The sequence below is a fragment of the Lagopus muta genome, chromosome 7 (assembly GCF_023343835.1).
Source record: "Lagopus muta isolate bLagMut1 chromosome 7, bLagMut1 primary, whole genome shotgun sequence".
NCBI classification, from domain to species: Eukaryota; Metazoa; Chordata; class Aves; order Galliformes; family Phasianidae; genus Lagopus; species Lagopus muta.
The window spans coordinates 45,585,861-45,608,821 of NC_064439.1; the positions used below are offsets into that span (position 1 = coordinate 45,585,861).

General features: G+C 39.4%; 1 protein-coding gene across 6 annotated transcripts in view; it reads left to right on the forward strand.

The window, feature by feature from the left end:
- The window catches only part of ELMO1 (engulfment and cell motility 1), a 290,099-nt gene that overhangs the window by 132,865 nt on the left and 134,273 nt on the right, over positions 1 to 22,961 (forward strand). For all 6 annotated transcript variants that reach the window (XM_048950301.1, XM_048950300.1, XM_048950299.1 and 3 more), the window contains one exon: positions 10,396 to 10,504. In XM_048950301.1, coding sequence (XP_048806258.1) covers positions 10,396 to 10,504 — 109 coding nt within the window. The remainder of the gene's footprint in view (positions 1 to 10,395; positions 10,505 to 22,961) is intronic.

A 22,961-nucleotide genomic window follows, 5' to 3' on the forward strand; every position in this document is an offset into this window, starting at 1 on the left:
TGATGACTTCACTGAGTCCATCACTGCTGCTGCATTTAATGGGCAGCACAAATCTCTGTAGTCTGACCTCCTAGTTTCTTAGGATGCCCCAAGCTGCAAGGCCCTTGGTAAAGTACCTTGTATTACTGAAAAAAGTGGATAAGGAAAAATGAGAAGGCAGGCAGAAAGTAATCTCTTCCCTGTTGTAACTGATTTTGCTTATAAATAATTTGCATAATAAATGGGTTAGGTGAGAAGAGTGATTAAAGCTGGAGTTTCCTTCAACATGAAGAGGCAGTGGGGCTTCCAAGACCAATACCAAACAGAAGTACTCATAGCATCAGTAAATCTTTGCAATGCGTTGAAGAGCAAGGGAACGAAGGCAGTGGAGCAGATGGGGAACTGCATCTAAAAGCAGAAAGCATTTCAGGGTGAAAACATGGATGTCACACACTGAAAAGCAAAACAAAAATAAGCAATTAAAAAAAAAATTCATTCTTGCCTCCTGACAATTCATTTATCTTATTTCTTTTTCCTTTCCTATGTGGTTATTCTTGACATTGCACTCATACATTGCTTTGGGTTTATTGTTTTACTTAATGTCGCTTTTCAGATAAACCAGGTTGTTTTTATTTCGATTTTGAGTTAACTGTTTTTTAATTTGACTTTGTCTGCTATATAATATGACTGATGCTTTCAGAAGAAAGGTTTTTATACTGGAAAAAAGAAAAAAAAGACCAGCATGTTTTCTTTGATTATGTGATGTCTTTAGCTGTCGTATGGACTTTTCCTTTTTAAATTCCTTGAATTCATCTCTTATTGAATTCGCTTTTCATTCTTTTTTTTTTCTTTCTATGTTTGGTGCTATCAGTGACTTCAGTAAAGTGCATTTCATTTTCTTCATGTTCCATTTAAATAATCAATTGCTATCATCAAGGGGCTTTGCTTTTAGAACATGGTGACATATGCTATATGGAACGCATTGATGGAAGTAATGTTGAACCTCTGCAAGAAACTACAAAAGTTTCCATGGGAAAAAACTGGCAGCTTCCCAAGCTATATAATTATAGGACAGTCAGAGTGTATAATTAAAGTTAACAGTGAAGAAAATGATAGGAATAAAGCTTTGTGACAGATCATCTTTTTTTGTTCTTTTGGATCAGACACATCTTCTTCCCCCCCTCCCTGCCTGGTTCTAATTTGTTCTTTTCCAAAACTACTTCAGTTTCAAGTTCTACTAATTTTAAAAATAAAATTATAAGTTACCATTTAAAACAGACTGTATTCAGTGTAGACACCTTGAGATTTTTCTTGCTGGCAACTTGTAGCAGTGTGCCTCTGGAACTTTTCTGAGTTGTAAAATGAGTCTGAAAAATCTTTGCATGGAAATCCTGTTACGCCATCGTTGCTATGAGTATCTCAACATATTGATATTCTGTTGTTCATTTGTTTGGGAACTCATGATGCAAAAGTGTTCAGATTCATTTTCGTTTTAAGATACAATGAGAGGTATAAATATCTGAAACAGAAATATTTTCTGTGCAGCTGTTTGTAAGTATGATTTGTCTGATACTACTTTTTTCTTCTAACAGAATCATAGAATGGCTTGTGTTTGAAGGGACCTTAAAAGTGTTCTAGTTCCAACCCCCTGCCATGGTCACAGTTGCCACCATCAGATCAGGCTGCCCAGGGCCCCAACCAACCTAGCTGTGAGCACCTCCAGGCATGGAGCATCCACAGTTTTTTGGGGCAGCCTGTGCCAGCACCTCACCACCCTCTGAGTAAAGAATTTGCAACTAACGTCAAGCCTAAATTTCCCCTTTTTTAAGCCATTTTCCTTTGTACTATCTCTATTAAACCATGTAAAAAGTCAGTCTCCCTCCTGCTTATAAGCCTCCTGCAAGTACTGGAAGGCCACAATGAGGTCTCCCCAGAGTCTTCTTCAAGTTGTACTGTTGTAAAAATAATGAGATCTCGTAGTTTGTTGTGGAGAGCAAGCTGAAGGAACCAAAATGAAAAAAACCTTGTATTTATAACCAAGACAAATTTGATAGTTGTTTGTTGTCCTGTGTTTAAGTCTGCCATATTTATGCCTAGGAGGTTTCCATAGATACAGTAAGTTTGCAGTTTTAATAAGCTGATTCCTACAAGTGTGGTCAGTCTTTGTTTAGGTGTTCTTGATAGCAGGTAGCAAAAACACTACTTCTCCTGTTGTGAATGGGGTGCTATTTATCTTGGATCTCAGCTAATTCAAGTGTTCTCAGGCAGAAAGAGAAGATGCCATAGGGTAACTCAATTCAGAGAAACTCCACCTTGCTTTTAAGGTACAACCATTGGAATGTTCTTTTAGTTTGTATTTTCCTCATGGGCATCTAAATATCACGATAATCTGTATCTTGGAGGGGATTTAGAATTCTGCCAGAGGTTATTGTGTTCCACAGAAAGTGAGTCTCAGAGAAGTCATGTACAGCTTTGCCCCTGGTGTGCTCCACAAATCTCATTCTAAAGAATTTACTTTAGACAACTTACAAGTTGGTGACTTGTCTACATTTTTCCTCCAGTGCTTATGATGAGACATATTCTAACAGATCTCTCTCCTTCCTGGGGTGAGATTCTGCCTTGAGAACAGTTGTATTGTCTCTCCTGTTTCTGTGCAAGCACAGAAGATTGGTGTTTCCACTAGAAACCACAAATAGATGTAGCAGCTCCAGGTCTGAGCACTGGCTCTCCACCTGCTTGGATTCTGCTTAGTTGGCTTTCTAAGTTTGCACTCCATTATTGGCCATTTATTAGATGAGCAGGTTCTTCATGATACAAAAAAATAAGTGTTCCATCAAAAGACATCATCTTACTGCAGCTTGGAATTCCTTTCTCCTAACAATTGTATCTATTTCATGCAGATATTTGTTAGATACTACATGTAAAATTGGCAGTATAAAATAATGTCAACAGGGTGGGAAAACAATACTGAAATCCGTTCTGCCGTGTTGAGCTCATTGATCCCATGGGAAGTTTTGTAGTGAATTCATTGCCATCATGTTTTTGTGAATAATGTGCAAGATACTGAGTGGTATGTTACTAAATTTTCTCTTCTTGTATGTAGAGCAGCATTGGACTTTGAGCTGATAGTTATTTTGATGAATTGAAAATTAGAAATTGAGCCTGTTTAGGGTCAGAAATAGAAAATCCCTCTGTACCTGCTGAGCTGGAAAATTGGTTATTCACACAGCTGTGATGCAGAGATGCTACCCCAGCAGCTATTTGAGCTGCTGCTTTTGAGGTGGTTGAAGTTCTCTTCCCCTGCAGCTTTCAGAAGTCACATTGGAGGAGCAGGTGCTATTTGTGAGCCCCTGTGATGCAGGCAGGAAGATTGCCCGCGTGCTGCAGAGACCTTTTGAAACTCTAATGGGTTGAGTCAGAGGCAGGCTGCGTGCCGGATACTTTCTAACCCATGCAGTTGTATAGGAGGCTGCCTACACATCCTTCCGCCAATTCACAAAGTCTCTTCGTGCCTACTCATTCTATCCTGATCAGATATGAGTAGTCTAACATATAATTTCAGCATTTTCTGAAATAAAACTGAGCCTGATTTCTGCCATGCTATTTTTTGATTTTATTTTATCTTTTTTGCCAGAAATGACTGGAAGGGAATGTAATTTATTTCTGTTCCTCTAACGATAGTGAGAAAGGCGAGCTTTGTTCTGTGTGTCTTCCTGGTGTGCCTCATGAGACAATATAATTTTCCACCGAAGGCCTAATTGTCTGTGCCTGGTGATTCCCAACTTGATAATGTGTGCTTCTCTTTTCTCTGCTATACCTGGGGACAGAAGAATAGCTATTATTGCACATTTTTTTCTCATTTACTCTGTTTGAAGCTCTTGAGATGCTGCCGACCTCATGGATGTGAGAAGAAGGTTGAAGCTTCTCACATGTATCCATGCCACAGTAACAAAGCAGTAGGAGGGCTTTTCTGGCATTGTGGGGAAAAGAAACAGAAAATTTTAAGAAATTGCTACATTAGGCAGATACTGTAGGCTCTTGAAAGAGGAGAAGGCTGGGGAACATGCTGTGGTTTCCCATTTGCATGGGGCATGGAGGGAGGAGGAATACTTAGTGTTTAATGTCAAGATGTCAAGCCTGGGCCGGTGGTATGTGAAGATCATACTCTGATGCAGCATCTGAAGACAGTACAGCAAATGAGCCTTCCCATCTTTCTTGACTCTTGCCACCAAGCAATAGTGTGCTCTGGTTGTTCTTGCAGGGAGTGGCAGAGGAAGAAAGAGGCTATACAACACTTGAAGGCTTGTCGCTGTATGTTTAGCTTTTTATAGAAGATGTGGAAATACAATTGTGCTCTATGTTAAGGCGTTTACATGAGAAGCAGAGTTGATTCCTAGGTGGAGCTGCTCACATGGAGCAGAACCACATTTCACTTCTAATAGTTTGGCACTAACTTTTGGGTTGCTTTATAAGAAGAGGGGAAAACTCCAAGATATAGAAGAAAACTAGTTGTTGGAAGTAACTATCTGTGTTAGAAGTACTTTATGGCTGCAGAATCAAACATTGGCTCTAATGTTACCAGAGCAGCTACCCTGGTACCTATATATTGCTATACAATAACATAATTTGATCCTCTTCCTTTTTTTTCCCGCTCCCAGTATGTCTCAGCTCATCTCTTAAATCCTGGCTTAACAAATGGCAGATCTTGTTCCTACCTGAGGAGAGCAGGCAGAATTGTTGCTTTGTTTTAGTTTAGTTCTGAGGAATTTCTGATCTCCCTCAGAATCTGAAAGAAGGCTGAGATAAAGGGGAGAGGAGACATGGAAAATTGAAAATAAAATAATGAAGATAACAGAAGGAGGCTAGAGGCGACAGTGCTGAGCGAAGGATCTCAAAAGAATGCTGATGATGGAGTTGAGAAAGATGAATTGCTGCCCCAGGAGGAAAGCAAAATGGAGAAGAGGATAAATTCAAAGCAAATCTGCCTGCAGCAGAGAACCTTATCCTCCTCAGGAAGCATATCCTTAGGATTTGCTTCCTAGAGTTTCTTAGTTTCTATTTCTGAATGAAATAGGAATGGTAAAGCCTGCCATGTGTGATAAGAAGGCTTAGGAGAAGGAAAAGCAGTGTTGAAAGTAAGAAAGAGCATCCGTGCAATTTATTTTTCCTATATTAAATAAATCAGATAATTCATTTTGAGCCTAGGTAGAATTTTAGTGTACTTAGTATGTAGGTCTCCAAACCTCTTGATACTAACCTACAGGCTGCTAGGAAACTTGGTCTGTGTTAACACAGAATTAATGTAGAAACAGCACAATGGAATGGACTTGGGGAAACACTCCTTTCTAATAGTTCAGCAGTGCTTGTCGAACTGCCTGCTGTGGGATTTATTATAAGAATTGCTGCATGTTGTCTTTTGCTCTCTGCATTTACTTCCCAGTCATAATGAATCGCTATTCTATTGCCAGGCTGAGGTTGATTCAGGAATCTCAGTATTTCTTCTGCAGTTGCTGTGGGCAGTGTATTCTGAGTCATTTTCATCTGTAATGTGAGAGATTAAGGGGTTGGCTAAGCTGATATTCCCTGTAAAGGAGCCATATTTATGCTTGGTGGTTTCATTTTCCTGAATTCTGATAAGGAAGCTTTTGACTGTTGTACCTTTCTTTAAAACTTTTTCATCAGGCATTAACTCTTAGTTGCAAGCATAAACTTCATTATTGAAGGTGATGCAGATTTTTAAGTTCATGACAGTCAAATATGGAAAATTCTTCATTTAGTCCATTGCCTCCTTGAGGAATCTGTTTTGTGCTCCCAAGGAAGTGATCGACTCGATGGATAATTCAGTGGAAGATCATAAAGAAACAATGTGAAGCTTTCTGCTGTAAAGTGAGAAAAACTTCTGATTGTGTTTCTTTCTGTTACTGCAGATTTTGCATTATTCTTCTGTGATGTTGGCATGGCACTTGAATTTATTTTTTACTGTTGACACGTCACTAGCGTGTACCTTGTATAGACTGATAAGCTTTCCCTCAGTGATGCTGAGCACCAGTAATTGTAATACAAGGGCTAGCACAAAAAACCTGCATTTTAAAAATGAGTCAAACATATTCCGTAAGGAGGAATACTCCTCATCTTCCTAAATGTTTTTTGTTTGACTATTGGATGCTGAAAGACTGCCTTCCACTTTCGGCTTCAGAGGAAACGAGGTACTTCAGGTAATTCAGACGGCGAAATCCCAGAAGAAACTCAGCTGTCAGCAGCTGCTAACCAGCACTGCCTGAAATGTCTACCTTGGAGACAATGCTAAGCCTTCATTTCTCTTTCTGATCACTTTGTTGTTATTTTTGTGTCTGTTATGTTTTTTGTTTAGTTGTTAATAATTTCTTCTCCTTGGGAAATGATTCCCTTGCACTTAAAACAGGATGTTGTAAATGAGAGAAGTGCAAAGGTAGTAATCTAAAAATGCTAAGAACTGTACAGACTCGTGTTCTACTACAACTCTTTTCAAATTCCCATGCCTTAACTGCATACAGAGTTTCATTTGTAGAAATACCAAGTATGTGGGTAACACTGGCTTTCCTTCAAAATTTCAGCTCCTTACATTAAAAAAAAAATAATTATTATCATCTTTTTTCCCTTTCTGCTATTCAACACATCTCATTCTTCTTGCTGTGTAATTTTATTCTCTGTTCTCATTCTGTATATCACACGTCATTCTTGACTTGCATATTTCTGTTTGTTTTTTTGTTTGTTTGTAAATTATTTCATTCACTTTGTTCCTCCAAGTCTTTCTCACATCCTACCTTCATATCATTTCCTCACTCAGACTTTCCTTGGCTGCTCTCTTTGGGTAATATTTCTCCCTTTTCCTTTACTTGAGTTTCTTGACTGGATTTTTATTGTTGTTATTGTTCCCTAATAATATTTTTTCTTTTTTTTTTTGCCTGTTACACATATTTATTTTCTGCTTTGCCTTATTGTAAAAGGCAGTATAGCTTAAAGGAATGGAGAAAGTGAAGATGGCCCTCAGGATTTAGTACTCATGAATTGTAAGAGGGTTTGGGATTTTGTCTGTGTAACATCTAGTATATTAAAAGTCATATTTCCATGTTGCTTCTTCTCAAGGAAGGAGGCAAGGAAGCTGGCAGAAGTAGATGCCTAATAACAAAGTAAATGCTGCCAAACAGACCAGAGTCAAGGGAGCACTGAGGGAAGATGGTCAGGGTGCCAGGAGTTCTTCTGCAATGTCCATGGTTTCTGCCTTTAACGATTTGTTTCCCCCAAAGCAAAATCTAACAATTGTACCTGCCCACTGTGAAGTCTCTGGTAGATCTACAGCTCCCTGTGCTGGATTTGTGAGGTGGGAAAAGGGACAAAGATAATAGGGTATGGGCACTTTGTGAGTATAAATGATAGGCCTCCGTTTGAATGAAGGCTATTTGGGTTTGGTGAATTCCACACTACTTTTCTGTGATACAAATGTGTACTGATGACTTGATTCACACGTATTTTCAGTCTAGAGCTCTGTTATGTTTTTCCCTACTACAAATTTCCCCCAGTATATGGAGAAAACATGTCTATCCCCTGCTTGTTTCTCCTCCAGATTGATAAAGGAAGTAAGAATAAAATCACGCAATTACTGGCTATATTTATAGCATTTTACTTTGGAACAGGATATGAGTCGTGAAAGTCGTGAAAAGAGTATTACAAATATCCTAATGAGTGTTGTAAATCTGTTGCCAAGATTAGAAATGCTTTTTTCTTAGGTATGTGTATGAAGAAGCTCTCCCTTCCCAGCCCCCCTTTTACCATTGCTCTTGCTTAACGGAAGATCCATATCTGTCAAATTTACCTACAGATATTTAGATGTAGTAAAGGGCATTCCATCTTCCTTTCCTGCAGAAATGTAATATGTCAGCTCTGCTTTGTTTTGCAGAAACAAATTCTAAAAGATGATACTTGCAGAGTCTGTGAGTGAGGATCATTTCAAAGCTGCTTTACATACTCAAATTGCCATTTAATTTGCTGTATTGCAATATGCAGTTCCTTAACTATTTCTCTGGCATTCTTATTGATTGCTGTAATTCTGCTTTACATTATATGCATATATGGTGTCACCATTAAATATTTATGTGCTCATGAAATGTTAATGTGTCGAGTTAATGTGAAACTCAACAAAATGCATTTGCCAGAAGCCAGCAGGCTTGCTGATCTGAGTGCTTCCCTTCCCCTCCTCCTTCCCCTTTCATTTTGCCTCTTCACTGATTTTATTACCAGTGTTTCTCTGTTGTATCTAAATCTATGTCAAAGCAGCCCCCTGCTCCAGCATGCAGATTTTATGTTTTATTATGTGAGAGATAAAATGCATCATAATAAAAGAGGAGACGTGATCCCAGGGAGGTGTTGCACTGCGCGTGTGCCAGTCTGTCACTGCTCCTGTGTTTAGGTTTGGCAATGTAGCTCTGACCTCCATGAAAGAGACTGAAGCAGGGTGACTCATCCCGAATGAAAAGTCATATTCGCACGTTCCTTCAACAGTGGCTGCTGCAATGTGAAATGAAAATTGCGGGGGTGTTTCTTTGATTTGGTGCCGCTGTTGCCCAGATGTGACGTGGAACAATCAGATTTCATTTGAGCCAAAAATTTGACAAGGAAAAGTAGGCCTTCTTGGCAGAGTGGTGAATCTGAGTGTGACGCCACCCTGCTGGAAAAGTCTAGCAAAAATTGGCAGGGTCAAATGTTTGCAAAATCCCAAGTAACTTTCTCAGCTTCTGGTGGGAAGTCTAGGTGATAAGTAGACAAAGAACACTGAAAAACAAAGCAAAGCAATTACTCTCACAACACAAAGAACAACATTCTTTTTACATCCCTGAGGGTGTTTTAGAAGCAGAGTAACAGCGAGAAGTTGCCCTTTGTACAGAAAGACTAAAATAGATACTTTCGCGTGCAGAGATTTGGGCATGCCATGTGAAGCAAATAACTTTCCTACCTGGATTTGGCTTTCTTTCTTTTCCATACTTCTACTAATTTCCTGATGGCAAAGGCTTATGCTCATGAGAGGGCATGGATATGTGAAGTCACTACTGAGACCTGGGGGAGTGGGAAAGGTTTTGCTGGCATCCAGTGATGCATCACACCTGCTTTCCACCACCAGGTTGTTTTGGGCAAAGTTCCAGCCTTGGAGCCTTTTACAAATCAGGATTTAGTAGGGGCTCCAGGATTCCTAGAGAGGAGCACAGCCGTCACGCTGGGAAGCAGAGTTGTTTTACCTTTTTTTGGGAAGCCTTCCTTGCTGACAGACCTGAAAGATTAAAAAATAAAAAATAATTACATGAAAATAGGAGCTAAGGAGACAGGAGGAATGCAAATCAGAGAACAATGTCTAAACACTTGGTTGGAAATAAAATTTAGAGAGCTTCTGAGGTTCTTTGGTGCTTGGCAATATATCTTACCTCTGAAATTCTTTTTTTTTCTCTCTCCCTCACTCCCAAGCTGTGCAGCAGCTGTTTAAGTTGTATTTTTTTCCTCTTTTGAAGCCAGTAGCAAAGTTTGTTATTGCAATGACAATTCTTATTGCAAATCTGTTTTGATTTTTTTTCTCCAGCCCCTATTCTACTTTCTTTTCAGGTTCACACCTTCATGAAATCTGTATTATTTTCATAACTCATCTTTCACCCACCATGTAACCTCTTTTTTAGTTGTAGTGCCGAGGAAGGATTTATTCTGAATGAGAACTGATAGAGCAGAACTTAATGCCCAAGTAGTTATTTTTTTCCCATTTCCTTTGCACTATCATTCAACTGGGAATACGAATACTTTCCTTGAATTGTTTTTGCTGCATTCATTGCTTGATGCAAGTATAATAGTTTGCTGAAACGATTTGCACACAAGTGCAAGTTTCTTCTGTAACGGAGAAACTGAGCACGATGGCTTGAGCATGATTTTTGTCACTTGGATCTTTTGTGAGTCTGGGTCTAGCTATGCATCTTCTATTATTTATAGTCCTTCTAGGTGTATTCATGACTCTAAATCATTTTATCTCATTTCCTTTAACCTGCACATTTGATATGACGTTATTTCTCTCTTTTTTTCCTTCTCTTTGGTTTCTGCTGCAATTCATTCTGCTACAGTAGAACAACAGTGTTGCATAGGAATGGCAAAGCATCTGAATCAGCCCTGGAATGGCACTGCTTCTGTGTTGTAGCTTTGGGCACAGGGAGGCAACATTTCTCCTTTAAGACTTTTTTTTTTTGCTTTAACTCAGTTCTGCCAGTTAGCTGGGGAAAAGATGGAAGCGTATGAAAAATTTACTAAATACATCCTGGTAAATGTTTTGTGAATGTCGGATGTGGAGGACAGTGCTTCAGCGGATGGATTCTTCATACTGATCATTTTCCATTTTGATTCCTACTTCAGATTGTCCTGGAGAACAGTAGTCGAGAAGACAAGCATGAGTGCCCGTTTGGCCGAAGTAGCATTGAGCTCACAAAGATGCTGTGTGAAATACTGAAAGTAGGAGAGCTACGTAAGTTGGCCCGTTTGTTTGACCTCTAAGAATCTCAGAGTGAGTTCAGTGGTACATGAAACAGTAATATTCTTCTCAGTATGCTTATACATTGAACACTAACGTTCAAAATGACCGCACCTGTTTTTCCATGTATCATACTAATCTGCAGACATTCCAGGAATGGGAGTGGAGTAGGGGAAAGGGGCATCCTATCTTTGAATCTACTCTGAACGAAACAGGGCAGTGGCATAATTTTCAGAGTGATCAGTTCATGTCCCACCCAGTGACTTGGTTAACCCTCAGTGGAGGAGACTTCTTTCTCTTACCATTCCATGGGTTTATCTTTGGGTTGGTTTATGAATAGAACAATCGTTCATTTTGATTGCTTATCTACTCTGTATCATTTATTCTAACACTGTGAAATGAAATACTGTATTTTAATACAGAAGGAACGAGCTTCTAACTTCTGGAGATACAAGTATTCGTGTTCTAACCTCTTTGTTCTCAGACTTTTGAGTTGGGGGTTCAGTTATTGTATAAAGAAAATATGGAAGTCATTCTTGCTACCTTAATTTTAGAAAGAAAATTATGTCTTTTTTTATAGTAACTGTACAGTTTGAAAACGTGAGGGTAGAAGAAAAACTAAAAGTTTTCCCAGGAATAGCTCGGGCTCTGGCTGAGGGAGTTTGCTTTTAAATGCCTTAGTGCCATTTCCTTTGGTGTTGTCTAAGCTGCAAGTCAGTGGATGATGACAGTGTGTTTGTTTGCAGCAAGTTCCTGTGGTGGTGCCTTTTTGTAGCTCTGTGAAGTAGTACAGGCAGGTTTGATGTTGAGAAATGCACTGATGCTGCTGTTGATGGGAACCAGCTGTAGCACCAGTGGTTTCTGTGAAGTTTCACTTATCTCCAGATCGTCTGTTTCTGTATGTGGCAGTAAGGTTGCATCATAGCTTTATATTCACAGGGCAGGGAGCTGAGGTTACTTCTAATTCATCTTGATGATTCGCCTGTTCACCAGTACACTTCCTCAATGGTTTTGTTTATGTGGAATTCTACCTGTAACTTACAAAGGCTGTGATAAAGTACACTTTTACCATGATATACAGGAAACAGATTTTTTGAAAATTACTATCACAGATGTGCATCCTAAGTGACCAGTGATCAGCAGTATATTTTGTTGAGAAGTGCAAACTAGAACTGACCTGTTAGGAAAATATACATTCAGGTGTTTGCAAATAAATACTGTATTGATGAATAGGATTGGACATCTCAAAAATCATCAGCTACAGTCTTGGGCTGAGGTGTCTCTGCTAGTTCATAAGTGTTATGTTTCAGAATATGCATTTAAAGCTGCCAGTGTGTCTTTAGAAATTCATAACTGGTCATTATTGTACAGGGATATAGAACTTGTTTCTAATAGTTTCTGAAGTCTATAATTTAAAAGCTACAATAAATTACCTTTTACTCATGAAATATTCAACAGTAAAAACTTCCTTGAAGTGCAGAGTAGATAAAAGCTGCTAGACTGTCCATTATTTATGAAGAGCACTTTAATGCTGATTATATTGCCTTTACTCCATTGCATTAAATACCTTTAGGCAGCAGGAAGACATTTTACCATTATTTTTGGTCCTTTCAAGCACTGCATCCATCCTAGCAGAGCATTAAAGCTGACATCAGACAGTCACATTCTCACTCCAGCATTTGTTCTCATCCCCCTCCTACAGGGTAAGGTTCTTTGACACTCCGCAACTCTGATGCACTGACAAATTTGCCAGGAGCAGGCCATTTGTATTTCCCCCTTAGTAGCTATGAAAACTAAGATCACCTCCATCATGACATGTATCCTTCAGAGAAGAACGTCTTCTCAACAGACACTTGGTTTTATAGGCAGACAGTAATGCTGTAGTTAAATAATAACAAAAAAAAAATCACCGGATTTTAGCTGATGGATGAACAGTGGATCAGTGATGTGTGCAGACAGGCAGCTGTCCTCAGCGCTGTCACAGTCTGAAGATGCTTATAAGCCAATATCATTGCATGCCTGGAGTTATTCTGTAGTTAAGGCAAGTCAGACTGAGTACGTTTGCTGTATTTTTTGAGCAGGACGCAGATGTTGAGCTGCTTATGTCCCCATGTGATTGTTTTGATGGGCAGTGTTTAGGGGATTCTGGACAAATCTGCACTCAGACTTTGACAGACCACAGGGGTCTATGGCACATGTCAGAGATGTATATTGTTCTAAAGATTCTGTCAGATAACATCTTCTCTGGGTATTTCTGCTTTCTTATTGTGGAGAATTTAATTTTCACGGGCTTCTGTTTGACTTGATTCGTTTATAGGACATTTTTCATCAGAAGATCTGAATGCCAGTGCCTTATAACTCCTTTTATGCTGTTCACGTATGTTCTTATAGATTTTATTGCAATTATTGCCCCGGTTGCAGAATTGAAATGGGCATCACTGTCTCTTTTGTCAAATAGAACGTGCTGGGTATTTAGTAGGTATATAGTAATGCTCATGGTTGTGCCTGCTGAAATGAAGGTCATCAAATCTCACGCTTCGAGGAGTAAGCTGATTGCTGCAAGGGCCTGGAAGTTTTTTTCTGCTTAGCACAATCCACAGTGTGCATTGTAGGGTGTTTTTCTGTTCTTTCCCTGAAAGCATATTGGTCACTGCATGATCAGCATTATACACTTGAGGGCATGCCTGGGTTGATTTTTCATTTTGCTTCAGCAAATCCAGTATTTTTATAACTGAATGTCATATTTAATTTTTTTTCCCCTTTCTTGAAAGCGAATTGCCTTTTCACCCTCCTCCTTCTTCTCCTCCTCCTCTTATATTTAAATAGAGAAAAGCCCCAGAAATAGTAAATAAAATTAGAAAAGGGAATTTTTAGCGTTCTCATGTTTCTTCTTCCTATTTCATCTTCTGGAGACTCTAGCATTTAAAGAGTCAGGAGGTGTTTGTTAGGAAGCTGAAAAACTTATCTTACGAAGGAGGTATTTTGTAAAAGATAGCAATTTAAAAATAGCAATCTCAAACTTTTAATCCTATCCTTAATGCATAATAAAATAGTGAAAAAGAAAGTCTAATCTCCTTTATCGTAGCTTTTTAGCTGATTCATTCTTACATATACGCATAGAATAGAACCACAGAGGCATGGAATCCCTAGAGTTTGAAGGGACCTTTAAAGCTCATCTAGTCCAACTCGCCTGCAATCAACAGGAAGACTCAGAGCTAGATCAGGTTGCTCAGAGCCTGATCCAGCCTGGCCTTGAATGTCTCCAGGGATGAGGTTCTGCCTCACCTCTGAGCAATCTGTTCCAGTCCCTCACCACCCTCGCTGTAAAAAGCCTTCTTCCTTATATCCACATCTTGCCCAAACAATCACGTCTCAGATAACCCTTACTCCTAGCAAAAGTTCAGCAGATCTTGAGCGAAGGCCACATGGTAAACACCATTCAGCCAGCTTTGAAAACGATGTCAGTAATGGGGGGAAAAAATCTAACAGCTATGTTGATCTTTAATTTTAAGGGTTACTTTGGAAACGTTACCAGCAAATTCCATGCCAGGTATAGAGACATTAAATATGCTCACCCTTCTTAATGCAAAGTCAATAACTTGTGAAGTCCTCTGAGTTATATTTTTGTGTGCTATTGAAATCTCACTTTATCAGACATTCCTCCCCTCCTGTTTGGTGGCACAGTCCCTCAGGAAAGAGAGAATGAAACTTCTTTTTTCTGCAGGAGATCTTTTCTTTTTTCTTTTTTTTTTTTCTTTTTTTTTTGGAATTAACCTATTCTTAATTTAAAAAGTCATGATCTCTTCATGTCTATGGTAAACTTTGGAGTTCCTGCAAAACATCCACTGTAATCCCTGAGAACACGAGCAAAGCTGCTGCAGGCACCTTTTGGACAAGATAATTCATTGCTACCTCTGTCCTGAGGAACAGTAGACAGATGTTGGAAGGTTACTTTCTGTACGTGGCACTATTGGCCTCAAAGTTAATACAGTTGCTGGGTTGGTCAGTGAGGCACCCCACTCATGGTTTTTTTCCTACTGTCTACAGCCATACATCTGCTTTTTTCAGTCTTTGATCTCTCTTCAGCAGGAACTATACACAGAATCACACACAGAATAACACAGAATCACCCGGGTTGGAAGGGACCCCAAGGATCATGTAGTTCCAACCCCCCTGCCTAGCAGGGCCACCAAACATACACATTCAGATCAGGTTGCCCAGGACCCCGTCCAACCTGGCCTTGAACACGTCCAAGGACGGGGCATCCACAACCTCCCTGGGCAGCCCGTTCCAGGGCCTAACCACTCTCCTGGTAAAGAACTTAACTTCATTTGTATTGTGCAAAGCTTCAGCTTCTCATGTTCCAGATGTAGGACTCCTTAGTTTCTTTAAAATTACATTTATTCGTTTTTCTGTAAGCATGGAGTGTGGGGAAAAAAGAAAAATCATCACTTTAGTGGTAAGAAAGATTTGTGGATGTGAGGGAATTTCTAGAAATTGATTCATTTCTCCAAAGACAACAAGAGGTAAACTTGACTAGATATGCAGAGCTCTTTCGTCTGGTAATGACAAGGACAGCAAGAACCAGGACCTGGATGTTAAAGCCTGATAAATTCAAAGTAGGAATAAAGCACAGACATTGTCAGTAAGGATGCTGAATTAGGGAAGTAGCAGAACAAAGCTGCAGAATGATGGAGAGGAAAAAAAACTGTTGATTTCCTGTGATTAGTGGGCTGTGTGTCTTTGGCAAACTGGATATCGTGGTAAAGTCTGTATTTTGTTTTAACGTGGTCACTGGAAGCAAATTCTAGTAGTATTTTTAAAACTACAATGAATAATGTAGTAACATGGGAGTCTGGGCAGGTGTATGACAGCATCCCAGATGACATGGGTAAATCTGTTGGGTTATTGCCAAAGGCAAAGCCAACTGATTAATTATGATCTTCAAAATGTGTTTCATTTTGAAAACTCTGCATTTCTTCTGAGCATTGGAGAACTGTTCAGGCTTTTGAAGTTCCTGTCTGCAGGTTTGCGTGTTCCTTCACACAGCTGACGTATAGCCAAAAATTTGTTTCTTATCTGGAAACGTTTTTGGACACTTTGCTCATTGTTTAGTGTCATGTTAATCCTGAACAGATAGAACTTAAAAGCAAAATGATCTTTCGGTCCATTGTGAGCCTCCCTATTTTACTTCCTGCTGTTATAATACAGGTTGATTAAAAGTAGATGAAGTCTTCTGGACTTTGTCACAAGTTGTGCTTCTGCTCTGCAGTAACATCTCATGGTTTAACACCACTTCCATGCAGCAGACTGGAAATTTTGCAATTGCTCTGTTTAAAAGAGGCGTATAGTTGCCAAATTTATTGTAAGCAGAATTGAGCAATGTTTAAAAACTCGACTCGGTGTTGCTTTAGTAGCAACTTTCAGTGTATTTTATATGTTGCTTTGTGTACTTCAGAAATGCTTGTGTAGGGAACACTAAAGAATGTTCAGGTTGGAAATAGAAAGACGTGCAGGTGAAAAAGAGGAACTCAAGGTTTTGGAAACCCAGAAAGATTTGGGGGTTAAAGGACAAACCCATTAATAGTCTGCTAAAATGAGAGCCAGCTTGAACAGTTTCCTATGTTTCCTGAGACAAGGCTGTACTTGCAAAGGCTAGAGAACATTCAGAATTCTGAGAAATGCATAAGACTTTGCAGATAACATCTCTTTTCTTGAGCAAGTGAATATTCTTTTAACAAGCCCCTGCTGATTTGGCTCTGAGGTAGTTGAATGTGCCACTAATTGTCCCAGGTGCTTCCTACACATGCATCTTCATGGATGCTTTCATGGCACTGGAGGCATTTTTGGATTGCTGTTGACTGGGCAATCAAGCCCTCTAGCAGAAAACTTTAATCTTAGATTTTTTTTTTAACCTTTGTTTATTCTAAGTAAATACTTGATAACTTGTTTCTCCTTATTTTTAAAAAACTTTTTTTTGGTTCACAGTAAATACCTTTTAAAAATTGAGCCTGTGAGGGGGACTTCAGAGCTTTAAAGGTATTTTAAATCCAACTGGGTTACATTTTGCTGTTTCATGATGAAGGATTCAAAAGGAAAATAAAGCCACCCTTGAAAAGAAGTGCAGCCCCTTTAGCTGTACTTATCTACTCTGCATGTGGCATTCTCCATGCCTGGATTAGCAGAAACTTTGCTGCAGTTTTAAGGGTATATATCTTACATACATGTCAAGGAAGTTAATTGCTTGTTTTATAACATTTTTGTTCAATTTGATCAATTTCATAGCCAGCTTGTGTAAACCAAAAAACAATTTCAGTGTGATTTCTAAATATAAAGCTTTAATGCCTTCTAGTAATGGAGAGGAAGGACAGTTATGAATTCTGGGAGACGAATTCCAAATAACCTGGAGAGTTGGCTTATGATACAAAAACAAATGTAAACATGGTATGATGTCAGGGGATGGAGCTAAGGTGAATCCTCGAGATGGGGTTGTATTTCCTCAGTCAGTTATAACCCAAATGTTCACTGCCTCTGTTCTCCACAGACTTAAAGCTGTTCATTTTATAGCTAGCATCACTAAAAGTACTTGTGATAATTTTGATGCAGGATGCCCCTAGTTCTACTCAAGGGATCTAATTTCTCTCACGTTTCTTTCCCTCATCGTACAGGTAGGCCTGTCCACACTCTCATGATAGGCCCTCAGAAGCCTGCCTAATTTCATATCACCAGTTTTTTTGGTGAAGCAGTACTGTGCTAGTTGTGTGGCTGTATATGCTGCTAAGTCATTATGGGAATGTAAGTATGTGTTGCCTGCTCCAGCAGCTTGTCACAGGGAGCATTCATTAACAGGGAGATGTGCATGCACAACCCATCTAGATTCCTGGTCTTTGTCTTTGAAACCAAGCTGCTGTATGAATTTAGGCTCTCCTAATTCTTAATATTGTGTACTGGGGATATCTGAACAAATTAAACTCTTTGTGGGAAGTTATTAGACATACAGATGATTTTTTGAAGATTGTTACTTGTCCTCAAGTATCTTTCAGTGCACTGTGCTGTGCCCTTTTGTTGTAGAGAGTTGTGACGTTTTCTTTCCAAGGAAAAAAAATCATGGCTTAAGTTTGACATAACCTGTTATTTCTTATCCTTGAGTCTTGTTCATTACAGATGCATGTACATAGGTTTTATTCTTCCAGCTTCAATTGCTGTGTCTTAACTCATTCAGGACCAAGCCTTTTGCTTGGTTTTCCTAGGCCTTTGTATTTTGTATTTACATAGCTTACTATCATTACTTGCTAATGATGTCCCAAAGTGGCTGGTGGGCTTTTTTTTTTTTTTTCCTCTCTCCTAATTAACACTACAGAGTATCGGTTTAATTATTCTATTGAACATCTAAGAAAGGACTCATCATCCCCACTTCACATCAAAGACCCTCTTGATGTCAGACAATTAAAAAAAAAAAAAGCATTATTATGCTTTATATTAGCTAAAAGCATGTATGAAGTGACCAGGAGCTTAAGAAAAGTGTTGGAAACTTTGTTCATCTGAAGTAGGTTTTCCAGGCTTGAAATATATTTGGTTGTTTGTATCCATACGAGTAATAAAGAGATTGTTGACATGATCACAGGATCACAGAATCATAGAAGGAACTTCTAGAGATCATTAAGTCCAACCTCCCTGCTAAAGAAGGTACCCTTCAATAAGTTGCAAAGGTAGGCATTCAGACAGGTCTTAAATATCTCCATAGAAGGAGACTCCAAGCCACTCTGGGCAACCTGTTCCAGTGCTCCATCACCCTCAACATAGAGAAGCTCTTCTGCATGTTAGTACAGAACTTCTTGTGTACAAGTTTTAGACTGTTACTCTTTGTCCTGTCACTACAGACCACCAAGAAGAGCCTGACCTCATTTGCCTTTCACCTCCCTTTAGATATTTATTAACATTAATCAGATCTCTGCTCAGTCTTCTTTTCCTCAGGCTGAATGGACCCATGTCCTTTCCTCATGTGGGAGATGCTCCAGGCCCATAATCATCTTTGTTGCTTTCCACTGGAGTCCTTCTGGAGATCCCTGTCTTTTTTAAACTGGGGTGCCCAGAACTGGACACAGTATTCTGAATGAGGCCTTACCAAGGCAGAGTAGAGAGGGAAGATGACCTCCGTTGGCCTTCTGGCTATGTTCTTTGTAATGCACCCCCAGATACCATTGGCCTTCTTAGTCACAAGGGCATACTGATGGCTCATGGCCAAACTGTTGTCCATCAGAACATCCAGACCCTTCTCTGCAGAGCTCCTCTTCAGCAGATCATCCCTTAACCTGTGCTGATGCATGCGGTTATTCCTGTCCAGGTGCAAGACTACACTTGCTCTTGTTAAACCTCATCAGGTTCCCTCCCTGCCCAGCTCTCTGGTCTATGTCTTGTTGAAAGGTAGCACAGCCTTCCAGTGTGTCAGTCACTACTCCAAGTTTTGTATCATCAGGAAACTTGCTGAGGATGGACTCTATCCCTTCCTTCAGGTCATTGATGAAGATGTCAAGCAAGAGCAGACCCAGCACTGACTCCTGGGGAATACCACTAGTTACAAGCCTCCAGTCAAACTCTGTGCCACTGATGACAGCCCCCTGAGGTCTGACAGTCAGACAGTTCTCAGTCTACTTTGCCATCCCTTCGTCTGTCTCAGACTTTCTAAATTTTTTAACAAGGATGTTGTGGGAGACAGCGTCAGATGCCTTGCTGAAGTCAAGGTAGATAACATCTGCTTCTCTCTCCCCATCTCCCCAGCCAGTGGTGACATAATAAAAAATCACAAAAGGTCATACCAGATTGGCCAAGCATGATTTCCTCCTTGAATCCATTTTGACTATTCCTGATAATGTTCTCTTCCAATTGCTAAGATAGGGTATCCAGAACAAGGTTCCATTACCTTTCCAGGGACGGATGTGAGGGTGACTAGCCTGTAGATTCCCTTATCCTCCTTCTTGCCAGTTTTGAAGACTGGAAAGACTTTGGCTATCCTCCAGTGTTCAGGCACTTCTCCTGTTCACCAAGACCTTTCAAAGACAATAGAGAACAGTTCAGCAGTCACCTCTGCCAGTTCCCTCAGCACACATGGGTGCATCTCATTGGGGCCAATGAATTTGTGTGCATTGATTCTTTGGGATACACCAATCTTGAGCTTGGAAAGAAGTAGTGTTTAAGTGCCAACCAGCTCTCATGGGTCACCTTAGCTTCTTACACTCTAGCCTATGGGGTACTTCCAAGTAGATCTTTAAGAGGCCAAAATTAGCTCTCCTGAAGTCCAGGAAAGCAATTCTACTTATTACTATGCCTCTTCTATGTAAGATCTTCAACTCCACTCTCTCATGATCACTGCCCCCAACTTTCACATCCCCTAGTAGCCCTTCCTTGTTATTAAGTACAAGGTCAAGTAGCATATCCCTCCTCATCAGCTCCTCCACCACCTTAAATTTACTTTAATAAGCTTCTCACAATAAATCCTGTGTGTAATGAGTCCTTGGGTTGATTGTTTGCTTTTCAACTGGATTCCTTTCATTTTTAAGCTTATCTCAGCACAGAGTATAGCTGGTATTTTCATAGTAAAATTAAAAATAAGACCTCTGATAACTTGTTCTTTGGGCTTCTGTAAGCACTCAATGAAAATTAAGCATCAATCAGCAAATCAGAAAAAAAGTGATCAACTTAAATCTATACGTTTTCACATGTTCATCTTCTACCTTTGAGAATATATTGTCCTATGTAATAGCCCATGATTGTGTTTTGCCATAAGGTTATAATCTGGAAGGGAACAGAGTATCATGAGTGTATAATAGAATTTTGCTGATGTGCTGTATTTGAAGGCATTACAAGTGTTGAGGATTACTTGTGAGCTGGTATTGTGCTTTACAGGCAGATGTTTGGAAGCAAGTCCTGGAGTGTGTAGCCATCAGTCTGTTCCATTTCCTTCTTCTTGTGTATTGTAAAGGATGATAATAATTTGTTCCTTGCATTTGGAAATTACATGTTTTGATTTTTGTGAACATTTACCACATCTGCAGGAATTTCAGTGCAACCAATCTAGAACTCAACCTGTTGTTTTCCCTGACTGTACTTTATTTGTGCAGTGCTGATGTGCCATTTAATTTTCTTTCTGTTTAAATAGCACACCATCATGTTTCAGGAATGTTTGAGTTGCATTTTCAATCTTTACCCTAATATTTGCATATTAATAAGTCATTCAAAAACATGTAAATTTTATATCACTGTGAGTTTGTTATCAAATCAAATGGCCTTTAAGGGTAATTGTAGAAAGCTACTATCAAGTGGGGAGATGGAATGTGACCATGTTTAGCTTTTCTCTTTTCTTATACCATTAAGTACCAAAGTCTTGGAACCGATTCAGAATTCAGGAACTGATTTCAGAAATGCCAGTAAAATGCTGGAAGGTGGTTTCTCCTCCTTCTCCCTCTCCTTCTGTTCTCCTTCTCCCTCTCTTATGTGAAGTTACAGTTGGATATTTAAAACTATTTTGCATTAAAGTTCTGGTTTGTTTGCTCCAACTGGGGAACTATTCCAGTCTCTGCATTCTGCAATCTAAAACACAAAAAATGTTGCCTTACCAGACAATTCAGAGCAAAAAGAAGACGAGGCAGTCTTCCTGCAGCATTTTTAAATTAGGAATGGACATCCTAAGGCTGGTTTAAAAACCACACAATCTCTCTTATTCGGCCCTTTTTAGACATCTGTTTTTTTGAGATACCTTTCTCTGCATGTGTTGGGATGGGTTTAGGAATATAAAATAGAGGTACAGTTCTCAAATGTTCTTTTGATTGCAGTAGATTGGATGGAGTTTCAAGGTGACAAAAAGTGTGTGTGACTTCTTTAATAACTTCTGGATTAGGCATTAGAAACAGTAGGTAATGATGGAGATGTTCAGCTGAAATTTTCAGGCATCTTCATGAGTGTTAAGGTTTAAAATCTCGTTGATTTTATATCCCTTAAACTTTCCTGTTAGCTGTAGTAGCAGCATCATCTTGCATTACTCAGCTCTGAAAAAGCTGAGCTGACCCTCAGACAGACACATTTACACATTGTTTCAGTGCACTGGAATGCCTATTTCTGTCTCTGCTCACTGACAATGAACAAATAACGAAGCATTTCCATCATCATCAGTTTCTTTCCTCCTCTTTTCCACCTCCAGATTCCAGGGGTGGGTGGTGACAACTTGAAGTGATTAGATATATTTTCAGATATCTATTCATTTTGAATTTTTCTTAAAAGGTTCCTCCTTGTCACTGCTAAGTTATGAATTTTTAAATGTTTTTACAGATGTTTGGTAAAGCTGCTACAGTCACTGTTAAACAGAAACGGGCAAATTTAGGGAAAAAAAAAACACCTATTATTCACTCCTGCTTAAAAGTTCCTCTGCAATGTACGTGTTCCTTTTATTTTCCCATTAAATGAACTTCTGTTATGGTACAAGCATTAATGGAAAGCAAAGCTTCACGTGCACGAATGGTCATACCACAAGTGGTGTTTCATTGGAGATTGGATTTCACTCAATACAGCAGGGAACAGTTCTCCCCCAGTGTCTTGCTGGAGCTTTGACACAGAGGCAATTGTAAAGGATGCAGAAAGGTTTGACGTCACGCCTCAGCAGTAGGTTGTACTCAGCAAGTTTGTGTACACAGAATGTGCTCTTGCATAATGGCTAATTTACTCAGATATTCTCACTTCCCCTCGAAATTCGGAGTTGCAGTAATCTTTTGCAGGATTTCTTACAGACTTATACAATGTTTATCCGTTCAGAAGAGAGAAGCAGTACCATATGATTAGCATAAGCAGTTGAATTGCAGTGTGTGTGTCAAGTATTTATGCTCCCACCACGGCTAAGCAAAACCTATGTATTATTTTTGAAGAGCGAGATACACTTTATTTTTGTATAGATTTTCTTGTACCTCCTTCCTCATGGGAAAGAAGAGGAAAATATAAGCTGGGTTAACCTGAATTCAGGCACAAACAGAAAAGCATTTGGAGGTGTACAGCTGAATTTCTCATGCACTCTTTTCAAATGGGCACAATTATGTGAATATTGATGTCTGTCTCACTACCGTGGCTCATTCTCACCAGGCTGAGCAGCCCCAGTGGAGGAAGCCTTTATGTTGGTATAAAGAGTTCAAAATTGCTGTGTTGTACTAGGTTTAAGAGTCTCTTTTCAACGCTCTTTGTGTCTAAATGCTCTTAATCTTCTCCCCCAGCAAGACAGCTTTGTACAAACGTGTTTACAATATTATAAGTTTTTACAACAACGTGAAATGTTTGTAGTTTATCGGCTTACAAACTTGCTGTCAATAGCAGGCAGCTGTGTGAAGGTTTGTTGTCCTGCATGTTCTTGTGGTATCAGTTCCACAGGAAAGAGAGAACACGTTAACAAACCAGAATGAAAGCTAGGTAGTTA